The following is a 14,452-nucleotide window of genomic DNA, read 5'->3' as shown; positions in this document are numbered from 1 at the left end:
AGCCTGGGTATTCCCCAAATTCCTCATCTTCCAGTGACTTTCTCCTATACCCTGGAGTTGGCCATGAACCACTGTGGCCACACCCTGGACTTTGCCAGCACCCAGAGCAGCTCGGCCACCAATGTCCTGACACACTGAAGCCCTCCCATCTCTGCTGGGCCTAAAACGTCCTACACATGATACAATGTTGACTTTCTTTTTTTTTTTTTTTTTTTTTGAGACAGGTTCTTGGTCTGTCACCCAGGCTACAGTACAGTGGCTGATCACAGCTCACTGCAGCCTCAACTTCCCAGGCTCAAGCAAGTCTCCTCAGCCTCCCAAGTAGCTGGGACCACGGGTACATGCCACCATATCCGGCTACTTTTATGTATTTTTATAAGAGATACAGTCTCACCTTGTTGCCCAGGCTGGTCTCAAATTCCTGGCCTCAAGCGATCCTCCCACCTCAGCCTCCCAAAATGTTGGAATAAAAGGCCACCATGCCCACTATGACTACTATTACTAGGAGGCAAATCTCTGCTGCATGTGACACTGGTGATCATTCAAACTCCTTAGCAACACCACCACAGTTTCCTGGTTAGTTTCCTACTTCTGCAACCATTCCTTCTGTCTCCTTTGTGCATTCCTCTTCCTATCCCTGAAATTCTGATGTCCTCTGCAATGCCACCGTCAATCTTCTTTCCCATTCTATACTCTCCTTAGATAAGTAGATCAACTCTCAAAATCTTAACTCACACCTGTACACAAGGGATTCCTAGATTGACCTCTTCAGGACTGAGCTCTGTCCAAACTTTAGGCATGCACATTATCTGCTTCCTGGACATCTCACATGGATGGTCCACGGGCTCCTCAAAGTCAGCACTTTCTAATCAGATTCATCACATCTACCACTGCCTCAAATCTTGCCATCAGCCTCCATTGTCCATGCTTTGAACTGAGTCAGTGGCACCACCATACCACTAGTCATTCAAGCCAGACACTTAGAAGTCATCCTTCACCATGCTTCTCTGAAGTACCACATCTAATCCTCTAATTTTCCCAACCTATTTCTAATTACTTTGAATTTTATTTCTTGAATAAGCCCCTCTCTCTCCATTCCTACTTGCTGTGCCCACTGCTCTAATTCAGCCTTTCTTGGCTCTCGTGGAGGCTACTGGTCTCCCAGCCTCCATTCTCTCCCTCCTGCAACCCACTCTTCAGATAAAGCCAAGGACCTCTCCAAAATGAAAACGTGCTTAAGAGTTTTCAGAGGCCTTAAGTGCCACTCAAGCAACTCAATATGATTAGTTCCCCCAACCCCCACCAGCTGGCCACTTGAAGAAGCTTCAACTTCTCTCTCCTCCTTTAAGTTTTACACTTTGTGCTCTGACAACTCCAAACTGTCTGTGGTGCACATAGGGTCTCTCCTAACTAAACACCTTGATCAATGTTCTCCCTCTGTCCAAAATGGCCTCCCCGTTCCTGCCTTCCTTCCCAACTAACTCCTACTCATCCTTTAAGATGCAGCTCAGACACCTTCTCCTCTAAGCACTACTCCCCATACGTGACATCCACACCTAATCTGGATCAGGTCCCCTTACCTCTACCTCCCCAGCTCCCTACACTTCCCTCAATCACAACACTCTTCACTCTTTCTTCCCCAGTAGACTTGCAGGCAGAGCTGGGTTTTCTTCTCTGTGTCTGTGCCTAGCATAGTTACTAGGACACAAGAGACTGCCATAGTAAGGACAAGAAAACAGCACAGAACCATCAGCTACCACCTTTGATCACAAAGGCAACAGTCAGGTAGCTCTTTAACCGCCTCAGCCATGGCCTTGCCTCCCAAAACTCCTTCATCTCAATCTTCTGTTATCCTTCAAAAGATTAGACCTGCATTATCCAATGCAGCAGTCACTAGCCACATGTGGCTCTCGGCATGTGAAATGCAGTTAGATTAAATCGAGGTGTGCTGGAAACACATCTGGACTTCAAAATGCTTAGTTCTGGGAAAAAAGTGTAGACTACCTCATTACTTTTGTTTTATTGATTACATGTTGAAATGATTATGTTTGGGGGGATATATATACACACACAATTAAAATTAATTTCATTTCTTTTTACTTCTTTTAATGTGGACACTAGAAAGTTTTAAATCACATATGTAACTCATATTTCTATTGGACAGCACTGGATTAGACACTCGAAAAGAATTTCCGGTTGACTACAGGATCATTTCCCAACTTCACTATCTCAGCTCTCTTATAAACTTTTTATCTAAAGCTAAAAATTCAGGGTAGGACAGGTCAGTCATAGAAGCTAATAAAGAAAAATCTTACTTCAAGTGTATCAGACATACCTCTTTTTCCTTTGATTTTAATGCCATGGTTAAACCCTGAATGGCTTTATCCCTCTTTAAACTATTTTTCTTCTCTGTAGAAATTTCTCTTTCCTTCTCTCTCAGGTCCTCCTCAAGTGCCTAAATTAGATTAGAAAAAGATTCACTAAGTTGATGCGTTCCAACCAAAATGCACTGTAAATATATCTTTAAGAGCACACTCAAATGCAGTTATTCTATCTTATTCCTGTCAACCTGTGATTAATGTTTCCAAGTGGAGCTGAACACAGTGGCATCAGCTCCAAGTTACTGTGTTACCGCTCCCGGCAACAGGGCTGGGTGAAGGGAAGGGGATCAAATCAGTTAAGACGATGACAGCTATTCCTATGGGAAGGATTCCAATGCCTTCTGGAATTTGAATACAGTCACTCAGAGTCTTTGAAACCATACCAGGTTATTTGGGGGAAATAACAGATCATTAATTTCATTCCTTTTGATGGAGACTGAACTATACATTTATAGTCTGAGTTCATTTCTAAAGATAATCACCACTGCCTCCCTCCCGGGCTCTTGCGAGGATCAAATGGGATAATGGATGTGAAAGCACTTTCTAAGCTGGCAGGCACTACACAAATGCCTCCTGCTGTGACAGAGAAACCATGGAGCAGGGGCAGGTCCGAATCTTTGCTCTACCTCTTCCTAGCTATGTGCTCTTAGGCAAGTGACCTCACCTCTCTGGGCCTCAGGTACCACATCTGTAAAATGGGAATGCCTCCTTCACAGAGTTATTGCAAAGATTAAGAAACCCTTTCTAGAGTACCTTATGCTTGGCTGGCATAAAGCAGCATTCAATGAATGACAGCTATTGTGACACAGAATTATCTGCTGCACTCAGAATAAAACAAGAGGCAAGAATAGGCTAAATCTTCAATACATTTTTAAAAATTGTATCAACATACCTGGATCCTCTCTTCAAAGCTGTTTCTCTCCTTCTGATGTTCCATTTGTGCAGCCTGAGAAAAGGCATTAATTGGTGTCAAGAAGAGACATGCAATCCAACAGCTTCTCCAGAACAATTAGAATGAGCACGTCCTTGTTGCCTACTCACTTTCCCCCACTACTGTGGAACTCATTAAAACAAGTGTCCCCTCCCTCTCTCTGCCCCACCCAAAGCCCCACCTGATTTGAATGAAGAAAAACATGAAGGAAGACAAACAACGTACACTAGTTGATCACCAGCCCCACAGAGAGTAAACCAAGGTGCTGCTGAACAAGATGGAGGCCTACCAGAGGGCAGGGCCGGGGAAGTGGGAAAGAGGGTTGAGAGGAGGGGCAGGAGACAACTGTGGACTACAGATGAAAACGAACTGCCAAGGCTACAGCATTCACTGCCACGGCAGGAACACAGGCCCTGCCCCATGAAGAAATCAAGACTTTCTGTGAACAACCGGAACATCCCCAGTGTAAACATACCACGTGCAGCAGCTACTCTTAGTCCAACAAGAATGGAAGGCCTAGACTAAGACCTACCTGCACTTCCCTGGCCTGCCCACCCTCTTCAAAAGAGCTTGCTGGGGAGGCCGCCTAGTGCAGGGGCAGGAGTCCAGGGAGGCTTTGGGGTCAGCTACTAGTAACCCATCTCTTGGAACCTGGAAAAATATAACAGTTCCTCTGAGCCTGTTTCTAAACTTGACAAGGAGACCATGAGCTATATCTCACCAGGTGGCTAAGAGGACTGAACGAGGGGGTATGCGGAACCTCTCCTGTGCTGCCGAGCCTGATACAAGTTAGTCCCCTTCCCACCCTACCTCTCAAGTTGCAGACGACAGTTGGCCTCATGCCTACTTCTAACCAAAAAAGGCAAGATGGAAAACAATGCACCACAACTGCAGCCTAAGAAAACCCAAAGGATGAACATAAAGTCCCCAGGTAACAGCAAATCAATACACGGTAAAACAGAGCCAAGCAGGTAGGGACTGGTTTTTTTAAGCAACTCTTTTTTTTTTTTTTTTTTTTTTGAGACAGAGTCTGACTCTGTTGCCAGGCTGGAGTGCAGTGGTGTGATCTCAGCTCACTGCAACCTCTGCCTCCCAGGTTCAAGTGATTCTCCTGCCTCAGCCTCCCGACTAGCTGGGACTACAGGCACCAGCCACCATGCCCAGCTAATTTTTGTATTTTTAGTAGAGACAAGGTTTCACCACGTTGGTCAGAATGGTCTCAATCTCTTGACCTCGTGACCCGCCTGCCTTGGCCTCCCAAAGTGCTGGGATTACAGGTGGAAGCCACCGCACCTGGCCTTAAGCAACTCTTTATAGGAACAGGAGGCTGAGAAGGTAAAAGAACATCAGGATTCCTGACAAAGGCAGTTTCTGCTCACTCCTCAGCTGACAGGGAACTCATATTTAGAAGCAGACTGTGTATGAACCATGAGGACTGAATGCGCATTCCACTTCTCACAGAAGAGTCTAGGTGGCTAATTAAAGTCCCTGCTTCACGTCCCGTCACCTCACCTCAGTTTCTCTCTCCTTCTCTTCCCTCCGAGCAGCACAAAGTCCTCGGAGCTCTCCAGATGACACATTCTCATCAGGAGATGCCATCTGAGATTTCTCTTCTTTAAGGCACTGAATTAAAGCTTCTTTGCTCTTCAAAGACAGCTTCAACTCCTCAATCAGTCTAAAAGAGAACAAAATTTAAATATTAATTCTAAGCTGTTCTCTTAGCTCAGTGGAGCAGAAGGAGGCAGGAAATGGGGCCAGGTATCTTCAAAGTAGACATATACAATGGCTGAACATAAACAGAATCACATTTTGCAGGGAGGAGATTAAGGGCCAGAATTTGTGTGACATTAACTGGTCCCCTGCCTGCCTCCAGCCTGGCTCCAGTCAATTCAACTCAGAGCTTCTGGACATTTTTTTTTTTTTTTTTTTGAGACGGAGTTTCGCTCTTGTTACCCAGGCTGGAGTGCAATGGCGCGATCTCGGCTCACCGCAACCTCCTCCTCCTGGGTTCAGGCAATTCTCCTGCCTCAGCCTCCTGAGTAGCTGGGATTACAGGCACGCGCCACCATGCCCAGCTAATTTTTTGTATTTTTAGTAGAGACGGGGTTTCACCATGTTGACCAGGATGGTCTCGATCTCTTGACCTCGTGATCCACCCGCCTTGGCCTCCCAAAGTGCTGGGATTACAGGCGTGAGCCACCGCGCCCGGCCGAGCTTCTGGACTTTAACCAAGCTGTGCTCCTGTTCAAATACCTTTGACAGCCCCCACCAACAGCAGTGGACACTGATTTTTTTGGCCAAGAAATCCTCTCTCCAAAAGATATGTCACCGAACTCTAAGCAAACAAAACCAATGAAGCAGAGCTGTTCCGGTGAGTGTGGAAGAAGTGGAATGTCTTGCCAAGGCTTCTCAGGGCAAAGTTTAAAAACACACTGACATTCAACATAAAGGTGAAACTCCTTTGCAGGCATTCTAGGCTCCAGGTCTTAGAGCTTACCAGATCAGAGGCCCCTACACTCACAGGAAACCATCGCCCTCTCCATCTCCACTCAGTAGCCTCACTTCCAGTTCCCTGCGAATCCAGACTGTTTCATACCTCTACACCTTTGCTTATGCTATTCCCTCCACCTAAAATGCCCTTCCCCACCCTACCCCCATCTCACCCTCACCTCTACCTGACAAACACCCATTCATCCTGCCAGAGTTAATTAAGTATCACCTCCCCTTCAGGAAGCTTTGCTACCCTGCACCCTTAGGACCCCCATCAGGAACAGCTGAACACATCCCTCTGTGGGCTGTGTTATCAAACACAATATAATTACCAAATTATACCATATCAACTGCCCCTTGGCCATGGCAAGTAATTCAACCTCTCTGAGCCTGTGCCTCCTCAGCTGCAAAACAGGGTTGACGTGCGATTGTGGACCGGAGACAAGCTATTTAAAACAACCTTGTACCACTCCTGGAATATAGTGGAACTCAACAAATGACAATTGCTGTAATTATTACTTTTTTTTTTTTTAACATGTAGCAATTAGCATTTTGTCAGAAGAACCTCAGAATAGCCTTTCTGCAGCTAGGGCTAGAAAGCAACTTTGTTTGGTAGAAAGAACAAAGGTTCTGCAGGCAGACAGAGCTGCCCTAGTGAAACACAGCTTCCCAGGACGAAGGTAAGGAGGGAGACAAAGGTAAATGAAACACTTAGCAATGCACTAGTACACAGGGTGTCAGGCAGCACTGGTACAATGCCCCAGAAAACCTGGAAAGAGGTGTAAGATTGCCCTCTAGGGGTTCAACTCTGAAATCGTCACATAATCAATGGGAGAGGTAGTCACCAAAATATACACTTAAAATTGAAGCACTGTATTGTACATAATTTATACGTCAACAAAACTAACTTTTTTTTTTTTTTTTTTTTTTTGTAACCTTAAAGCAAGTTCTAGATAGGGAACAGAAAAGTAGGCAGGCCTGGTGGGGACTCCTGTGGCCAAGCTGGAGCACCAGGCCCATCTAAGGGGAGCAGTAGCCTCAATCCAGCAAGATGATACTCAGGGCTGCCAATCTCCCAGGTTTTAAAGAGAAGTTGGAAATCCAGACTTCTGCATGAAATTCAATTTTTTACATATTAGCAACTAATTCACACTTTAAAAAATAATATAAGCCAAAAAGAACATATCTTTGGCATATATGATCTGCAGGGCTTCCCAGAGGATTAACTGTCTTAAAGACAGAGCAGCTCAAAGGCCAGATTGAAGACAGTAAAGTAGCTAAAGCACGCACCTTTAAAAAGAGTGGTGGGAGCCCAGAAAGATATTGGCAGAGCCCATCCACATGAGCACTAAAGATTCAACAACCTGCCCTGCCCGACAGTGAGTCAATCTGTGTGGCAGATCTGGATCCATCTCACCAGGGCAAAACCAAGGACTCTGGCTCCAGTTCTCTGCTAACCATCTGAGCTTGACTTAGCTTCCTAGGCAGGCCTGCCTTCAGGGAGGGAGCACACTGATCCTACACCCACGAGAGTTTCACCACAAACAGGGCCACACCCTAAGCAAAAATCCACAGTTGGCATCTGACTGCTGCACTGGTCTCTGGGAGTGAACCTGGGACACAGCTATCCCTGAGACACAGCTGCATTCACAGGACTGACAAATTGGGTTTCAGTGCCTGTCCAGCCAGACCTATGGGAAATCCCAGGAAGATGCAGCCTTTAGCAAAGCCATGATTCGACATCCATGGAGACTCCACTGCCTAGAACACAGTAAGTACTTGATACATGTTAACCTTTCCCAAAGTCCCTCTTCCAAAAAAGATGAGCGATCAAGCTTCTGTGGCACATGCTAATAGGACCACTCTCCTCTAGGATCACCTTAAAATGTGCCAGGCTCTGTACCTTTATGTGCTGTTCTCTCTGCTTGGCAAAGCATCCTCACCCAACTCCCAGGACTCCTTGTCTGACAAGCCCTCCCCATCCCACGCCCAAGCACATCTTGCTCTTGTCACAGCACAGAACCCTGGGCTCACCTCTATCACAGCATCAATCATGACGTATATTTTTTTGACATCTATCCCCTCCCACACTGGGAGCACTACAGAAGCAGGACAACGTTCAGCCCTGCATTCCCAGCACACATTCCCAAGGCCACATTCAGTAGTTGGTTAAGGAATGAATCTATATTTTCTTTAATTCAAGCCTTAATCCATATATCCAACCACATCCTAGACGCTACTCACTGAGGTTCAAGGTCCTCAAACCCAGCATGTGCCAACTGAAGGCACCATCTTCCCTCTCCCTCTACCCAGAAACATTTCCTCCTTTTCCTTTTCCCCTGACAAAACTCAATAAACTGCACCATCCCACAGCTACGCATGCTCAAAACTTGGGCAAGGGCCAGTTGCTAAGGTTCATGCCTATAATTCCAGCATTTGGGGAGGCTGACAAATCACCTGAGGTCAGGAGTTCGAGACCAGCCTGGCCAACATGGTGAAACCCCATCTCCACTAAAAATACAAAAATTACCCAGGCTTTTTTGGTGGTGGGTGCCTGTAATCCCAGCTGCTCGGGAGGCTAAGGTAAGAGAATCACTTAAATACAGGAGGCAGAGGTTGCAGTGAGCCGAGACCACACCACTGCACTCGAGCCTGGAAGACGGAGTTAAGACTCTGTCTCTAAAAAAAAAAAAAAAAAAACCTAGGCAAGGTATGTGGCTGTAGCCTCTCCCCTTATCTCCCAAATCCAGTCAGTCACCAAGCCCTTCAAGCCCATCATGTCTACCTTCTAGCCTGTTCTCCTCCATTCCCTGCTCTGTCACCTCCACCTTGGTCACCATCAACTCTTTCCTGGATTTCTGCATCAGCCTGAGAACCAGTGTTCTACCCAGCCCCAGCGCCAATCCATTCCCAAGGGCAGCCAGAAAGACCTTTCTAAATTTAAATCTGATCTTGTCATTCCCCGAAGCCCCACCCAACTCTTCAGTGGCTTCTTGTATGCCTTTAGGATAAAACTCAAATTCTTCAGCTAGGTCATGTAACCTCCCCAGCTTCCCCCTCCTCACCTCCTCCACCCTCCTTTCCAGAACACAGCACCCAGGCCAGGCTGTGCCCCCTCCTGTGCCTGGATCCTACCATGTTTCTTCTTGCCTCTGGACTTTCACAGGCACTATTCCTTTACTTCCCTTTCTTTGTCCAAGTAATTCTTCCTCATCCTAGTACTTCTTCCAGGAAGCTTTTTCTAATCTAACCGGAATTAGATAAATATGTTAACACAGCATTGACCCCACTTAGCCCTTATCATCCTGCTCCTCCCTCCACCCCTCCCACCCTGCTAGATGGTAAGTTTCAACCAAACAGTGAGATTCCTGGGGAGAGGAACCCAGGCTGTATCACTCCCTTTTGCATTCTCATCACCACTGTGCTGAGTAGAAGATGCTCAGGAAATATTTGTTGAATCAAAGGCGTAAAGATCCAATAGAACCAATGAACTGACTGCTCACATCTGTCAGGACCCTCACAGGGCCTTGTCTATTCACTCTGCCCCAGAACCTCCTTTCAAATCTATCCCAAGAATGCTCCTTCCCCTTCACAGGTGCCAGGAATTCTGCCTGTCTTTCCTTCTTTGGTCGCTGCTCACATATTCTATTCCCTGGGTCCCCTGCTCCCAGTTTAACTCCTCCGGACCTGTAGCCCCCAGGAAGGCAAGCCCATAAGCCTTAGTCTAAGGGCCTCACTGCTGATGGGTTGGGAGAGACTGAAGGGAACACAGAAATGATTCTGTAGAATTCTCGAAGTCTAGAGGCTACATGGGTGGTGCCTAGAAAGGCCGGTACTCTAGGGGGAGGCTCAGTAGGAGGGCACATACCAGGGAAGTTTCTCTTCCCAGCCATGCAGTCGAGAAAAACACAAGGTCTCAAACAGGTAAACTGAGATAATACACATTCACTCCACTGAGGTCCACGGGGAACCCAGTTTCCTCACTCATCCTGAAATTATTAATCATCAAACTTCCATTTTCCAGATCAAAGCTAAGAAAAGATTGCAGGGCACCAAATAAATGCTCACACCTCCAAATGCTGAAGCTAGGACACTTACATGGAGGCATGCGCTCTCTCTCTGGGTCTATTTATTCCCTTTTAAGGATAATCCTATCCCAAGGATTGGGGTTTGCTCATCTGATTTTCCAAGTGGCAGACTCCAATCTCCACAGGTGGTGCCAAGGCAGAAGTAAAAGCAGACAACAGCTGAGGAACCAGGGCAATCAGGCCCAGAACCTACACAACACAGTAGTGCTCGTCATGCTGGGGCACCAAATGACCAAGAAAAAGGAGTCAGTCAGTATCCTCTGAAACAGATCATTTGCTTTGGAAGAATTTCTGTCAAATTCCAAACAAGCTTGGCTCTTCAACAGATAGGTCATGGGTTATCCAGCAGTTTCTTTTCTATTTAGTTAATCTTCCACTTAGTGACTGCCAAAATAAGGCAAGAGTATCAAAATGGAAGGTTCATGGTAAGGAATAAAATCAGCTTTCTCTTGAGAAGTTTTTATCAAAAATTTGTTTGCAAAATACGACGAGCATTAAAGTTTGCCTAGGGCTGGGCATGGTGGCTCACGCCTGTAATCCCAGCACTTTGGGAGGCCAGGCAGGCGGATCACGACGTCAGGAGATCGAGATCATCCTGACTAAATGGTGAAACCCCGACTCTACTAAAAATACAAAAATTAGCCAGGCATGGTGACACACACCTGTAGTCTCAGCTACTCGGGAGGCTGAGGCAGAAGAATCGCTTGAACCTGGGAGGCAGAGGTTGCAGTGAGCCCCGAGATCACACCACTGCACTCCAGCCTGGTGCCTGGTGACAGAGCGAGACTCCATCTCAAAAAAAAAAAAAAAAAAAAAAAAAAAAAGATTGCCTAAAGGCCATATCAGCTATCTGATAAATTAAAAGGTATCTGTTTTATCCTGGATCATCCAAGAGCTCTGTATTTGATCTACACTGTTTTATTTTTGACACCTTGCCCTATACTAATTTGGGCCTTGGCCTTGCATTAAAAGATATGATGGCAAACAAGTCACATGAAATTCACTGGCATTTCTTGTGGGGGCAGTCACTCACTGTTCACTGTGGGAAGAACCAGAAGAGAAATCTCCTTTGACAGTTCCAAGTAAAACTGGGCTTCTCCTGAGTTACTAGCTTGTTTTACTTTGTTTGCAATGTGAATCTTGTCTCTACCCTTTTTCCTTTGGCTCCCAGGAGGCTTACAGCCGAAATCAAATGCTAACTTTAGTATCTAAGTAGAAAGTTTCAGCATGAATGTCTATCAGTAGGCTATCTCTGACCTCATATGACTATGCTATTCCTTCTCTCTTCCTCCTGACTTTATCCCTAGTTGTCTACCTAACTGTGTTCAAATTGTTCCCATTAGTCACTCAAGTCCTTTGGGAAACATGGGGAGAAGGGAGGGACAAAAGGTAAGAAAAGGCAAGAATTCTTTCCCCACGCTGCCAGATAATGTGATGTCAGGGTATGACAAGGACAAGAGCCAGACCTGTCTTTCTCATCCAGGACCAGAGCCATCTCCAAGTCCCCCTCGTGCCTCTTCTTCATCTCTGAAAGCTTGCTTTCCAAACTCAACCGAAGAGCCTTCTCCGTTTCCGTCCCTGCAAAGGCCTTTTCCAGTTCTGCTTGGGCGGCTTTCACATCCTAGAGTTAAATTAAATGCATTTGATGCAATTTTTCAATACAATTGGGAACATTTTGAAAGGAAATTGGATTAAAATATAAATATTTATGACTTTTTCTCCGGCACATTTCCCCTCCCTGAATTGTACTATACATGGAGAGAATCGGTAATAAATACATTTGCCAGCCATTTTTCCCTCTTGTATCCTGAAGCGTATAGGCATTTCCAATGGAAAAGACTCAACTCTGTAAGAACTGCGTTTTTGGTTTTGAAAAATCAGATCAATATTTACAGCTTCAATAAGAACAAGGAGAAATGCTCCTCTCAATACTAAACATACATAAATTCCAAAGAGTCACCATAGTTTCCATACAAATTCTTCCCACACACCCCTACCGCCCTCACTATTTTTTTTTAAGATAATGACTGAACAATTCTAAAGCACATTTTCTATATCTCCAAGGTGATTTAGGTGTCGGAGGGGGAACCTCTATGTTCTTCCCAAGAGGTTAGAGAAGCCAATGAGGAAATTATCTAAATCAAGCAGGCAGTGTCTATGTTAGGGAAAAAGGCCCTGGTGCTCATGAAAGTGACCTGGGAGTATATATGAATCTCCTACTACTCACACCAATTGTCTCCAATTATATCACAAAAATAAACATCAAATAAAATTGGGTTCAAAATCCAGCTCTCCCACATACTTGCTGTGTGACCTCAGGTAGTTGCTAAACCTCTCTGAGCCTGAGCATCCCAATCTATAAAATAGGGATAATCACCGTCCCATCAAAAAGCTGCCATGAGTCTCTGTCAAATGCCTGCTCCATCACAGGAAGCTCAGAAAAAAATGCTGGCTCCCTCCTCCCTGCCCTTGCCCTCCACAGTGCTGCCTCCACCACTAACTCCCCAAGGGGCTTCCTGTCGCTCTCAATGAAAGCTGAAAAAAATCACTTATCATATACTCAGACAACATCAAAGCCTGTTACTTACTGAATGCCTACTAAATGCCAGGCTGTGAGCAAGGAGCTTCATTCATATTATCTCCGATCTGTATCCAACCCTAAAAAGTTATATCCTGAACAATAGAGTATAGCAGTTAGAATGCAGGTCTGAAGCCAGACTACCTGATATTTACTGCCTGTGTGACCCTCAGCAAGTGACTCAGCCACTCTGTGTCTATTTCATCATCTGTTTAAAAAAAAAAAAAGGATGACAGAAGTATTCACCTCACAGAGGTTTACTGAAAAGATTACCTTTATGCCTATGAAGAGCTTAGAAGGATGTCTCACACAATGAAATGGTAAGCCCACGATAAACTGTTAATACCACAGTTATTATTACAATTACCACTGCAAACCAGGCATCACGGTCCTCATTTTACAGATGATGAAGCAGAGGCTCAAAGTAGGCAAATACCTCATCCTAGGTGATAAAGCTCGTAAGTGACAGAGCAAAGACCTGGCACCCCAACACATGAGAAAGCACTTACAGGGAAAAACAAATGAACCAGTAAGTTACACCTCATAATTACATTTTAGCTAAAATTCAGAATTTGTGATCAGGAGACCCTTCCTGTGGTTCTAGTTCTACCATTTCTGACCTATACTATGTTTCTGACCCTCTCCAAGCCTGTTTCCACACCAGTATTTCGGGCCTAATATCTACATACCCCCAAAAGGACAATTTAAGGGCTGATGTGAACATCATAAATGGAAAATTAGAAACTGCAAAATACAGTATCTGCTCTTTGTATCCAGAAGTGCTTTTGGTGCCATTTCTCTCCATATCTAAAAAGAACCAGAGTTTCAGGCAGAGAAACTGTGATAAAACAATAGATTTCAAAGACCAAGAACCAAATAGTATTACTTAATACTAGCTTAAAATAGATAAGAACTTGCCGGGCGCGGTGGCTCACGCCTGTAATCCCAGCACTTTGGGAGGCCGAGGCGGGTGGATCATGAGGTCAAGAGATCGAGACCATCCTGGTCAACATGGTGAAACCCTGTCTCTACTAAAAATACAAAAAATTAGCTGGGCATGGCGGCGCGTGCCTGTAATCCCAGCTACTCAGGAGGCTGAGGCAGGAGAATTGCCTGAACCCAGGAGGCGGAGGTTGCGGTGAGCCGAGATCGCGCCATTGCACCCCAGCCTGGGTAACAAGAGCGAAACTCCGTCTCAAAAAAAAAAAAAATAGGTAAGAACTTTTTAACATCTAGGAGACAGAATTTTTTAGCCAGGAAACATCCTGACTCCCATCACAGTGACAGGAAATACCTAACTGAGAATAAACAGAAGGAGAAGTGGCATGGAATGCCTCAAAGAGAAAAGACCAGCAGGATGGTTAGAAGGAAGCTGGATACCAGAGACCAGAGCTGGATGGACAAGCAGTGGCCTAAAGGTCAGAGTCTGGTTCCAGGCTTGGTTACTGTTAGGTAAGTCATTTCCCTTCTCTGGTCCTCAGCTTCCACATAAATAATGGGCTAAACTAGACAATAAGCAGAGTGGTGCTGTAGAAAAAGCATGCGCTTTGCAATCAGCATAGTTAAACCCAGGATTAAATCTATTAGTATCAGATTAAACAAGTTAGTACTTCTCACTGTATTTCAGCATCCTCATACAGAAATGAAGAACACAATGGTCAGTTTGCAGGGTAAAGGGGTTATAAATTGTACATGTAAAATGCCTGAAATGGGGCTACAATCCAGGAAATGCTCAATAAAGGTGGCTGTTGTTTCTGCTGAAACTGATGGTTTATGAAAAAAAGAAACGAAACTGTGCCAGCCTGGTATTAATTAACCCACTGTAAGAAATACACTGCCCTCAGGATTTCCAGACTTGCCTTTTGTAAAACAAGTATTCTTTTGGTTAGGAGATCTTCCACCTGCTGCACCTTCTTTCGAGCATCTTCTTTCACCCGCTGGATTTCAGAGCCACCCGCTTCAGCTAAGCTCTCAACTGCTTTGC

General features: G+C 45.2%; 1 protein-coding gene across 2 annotated transcripts in view; it reads right to left on the bottom strand.

Annotated features, from left to right (window-relative positions):
* Positions 1-14,452, bottom strand: part of CDK5RAP2 (CDK5 regulatory subunit associated protein 2) — a 197,558-nt gene that overhangs the window by 139,198 nt on the left and 43,908 nt on the right. For both annotated transcript variants that reach the window (XM_021674018.2, XM_064378500.1), the window contains exons 6-10: positions 14,328-14,451; positions 11,357-11,511; positions 4,825-4,987; positions 3,274-3,327; positions 2,336-2,455 (exon numbers count right to left, since the gene is read on the bottom strand). In XM_021674018.2, the coding sequence (XP_021529693.2) occupies positions 2,336-2,455; positions 3,274-3,327; positions 4,825-4,987; positions 11,357-11,511; positions 14,328-14,451 (616 nt within the window). The remainder of the gene's footprint in view (positions 1-2,335; positions 2,456-3,273; positions 3,328-4,824; positions 4,988-11,356; positions 11,512-14,327; position 14,452) is intronic.

The sequence above is a fragment of the Aotus nancymaae genome, unplaced genomic scaffold (genome assembly GCF_030222135.1).
Source record: "Aotus nancymaae isolate 86718 unplaced genomic scaffold, 86718_ANA_hifiasm-v0.15.2.pri h1tg000003l, whole genome shotgun sequence".
Classification (NCBI taxonomy): Eukaryota; Metazoa; Chordata; class Mammalia; order Primates; family Aotidae; genus Aotus; species Aotus nancymaae.
This window is presented reverse-complemented; position numbering and strand designations above follow the sequence as displayed.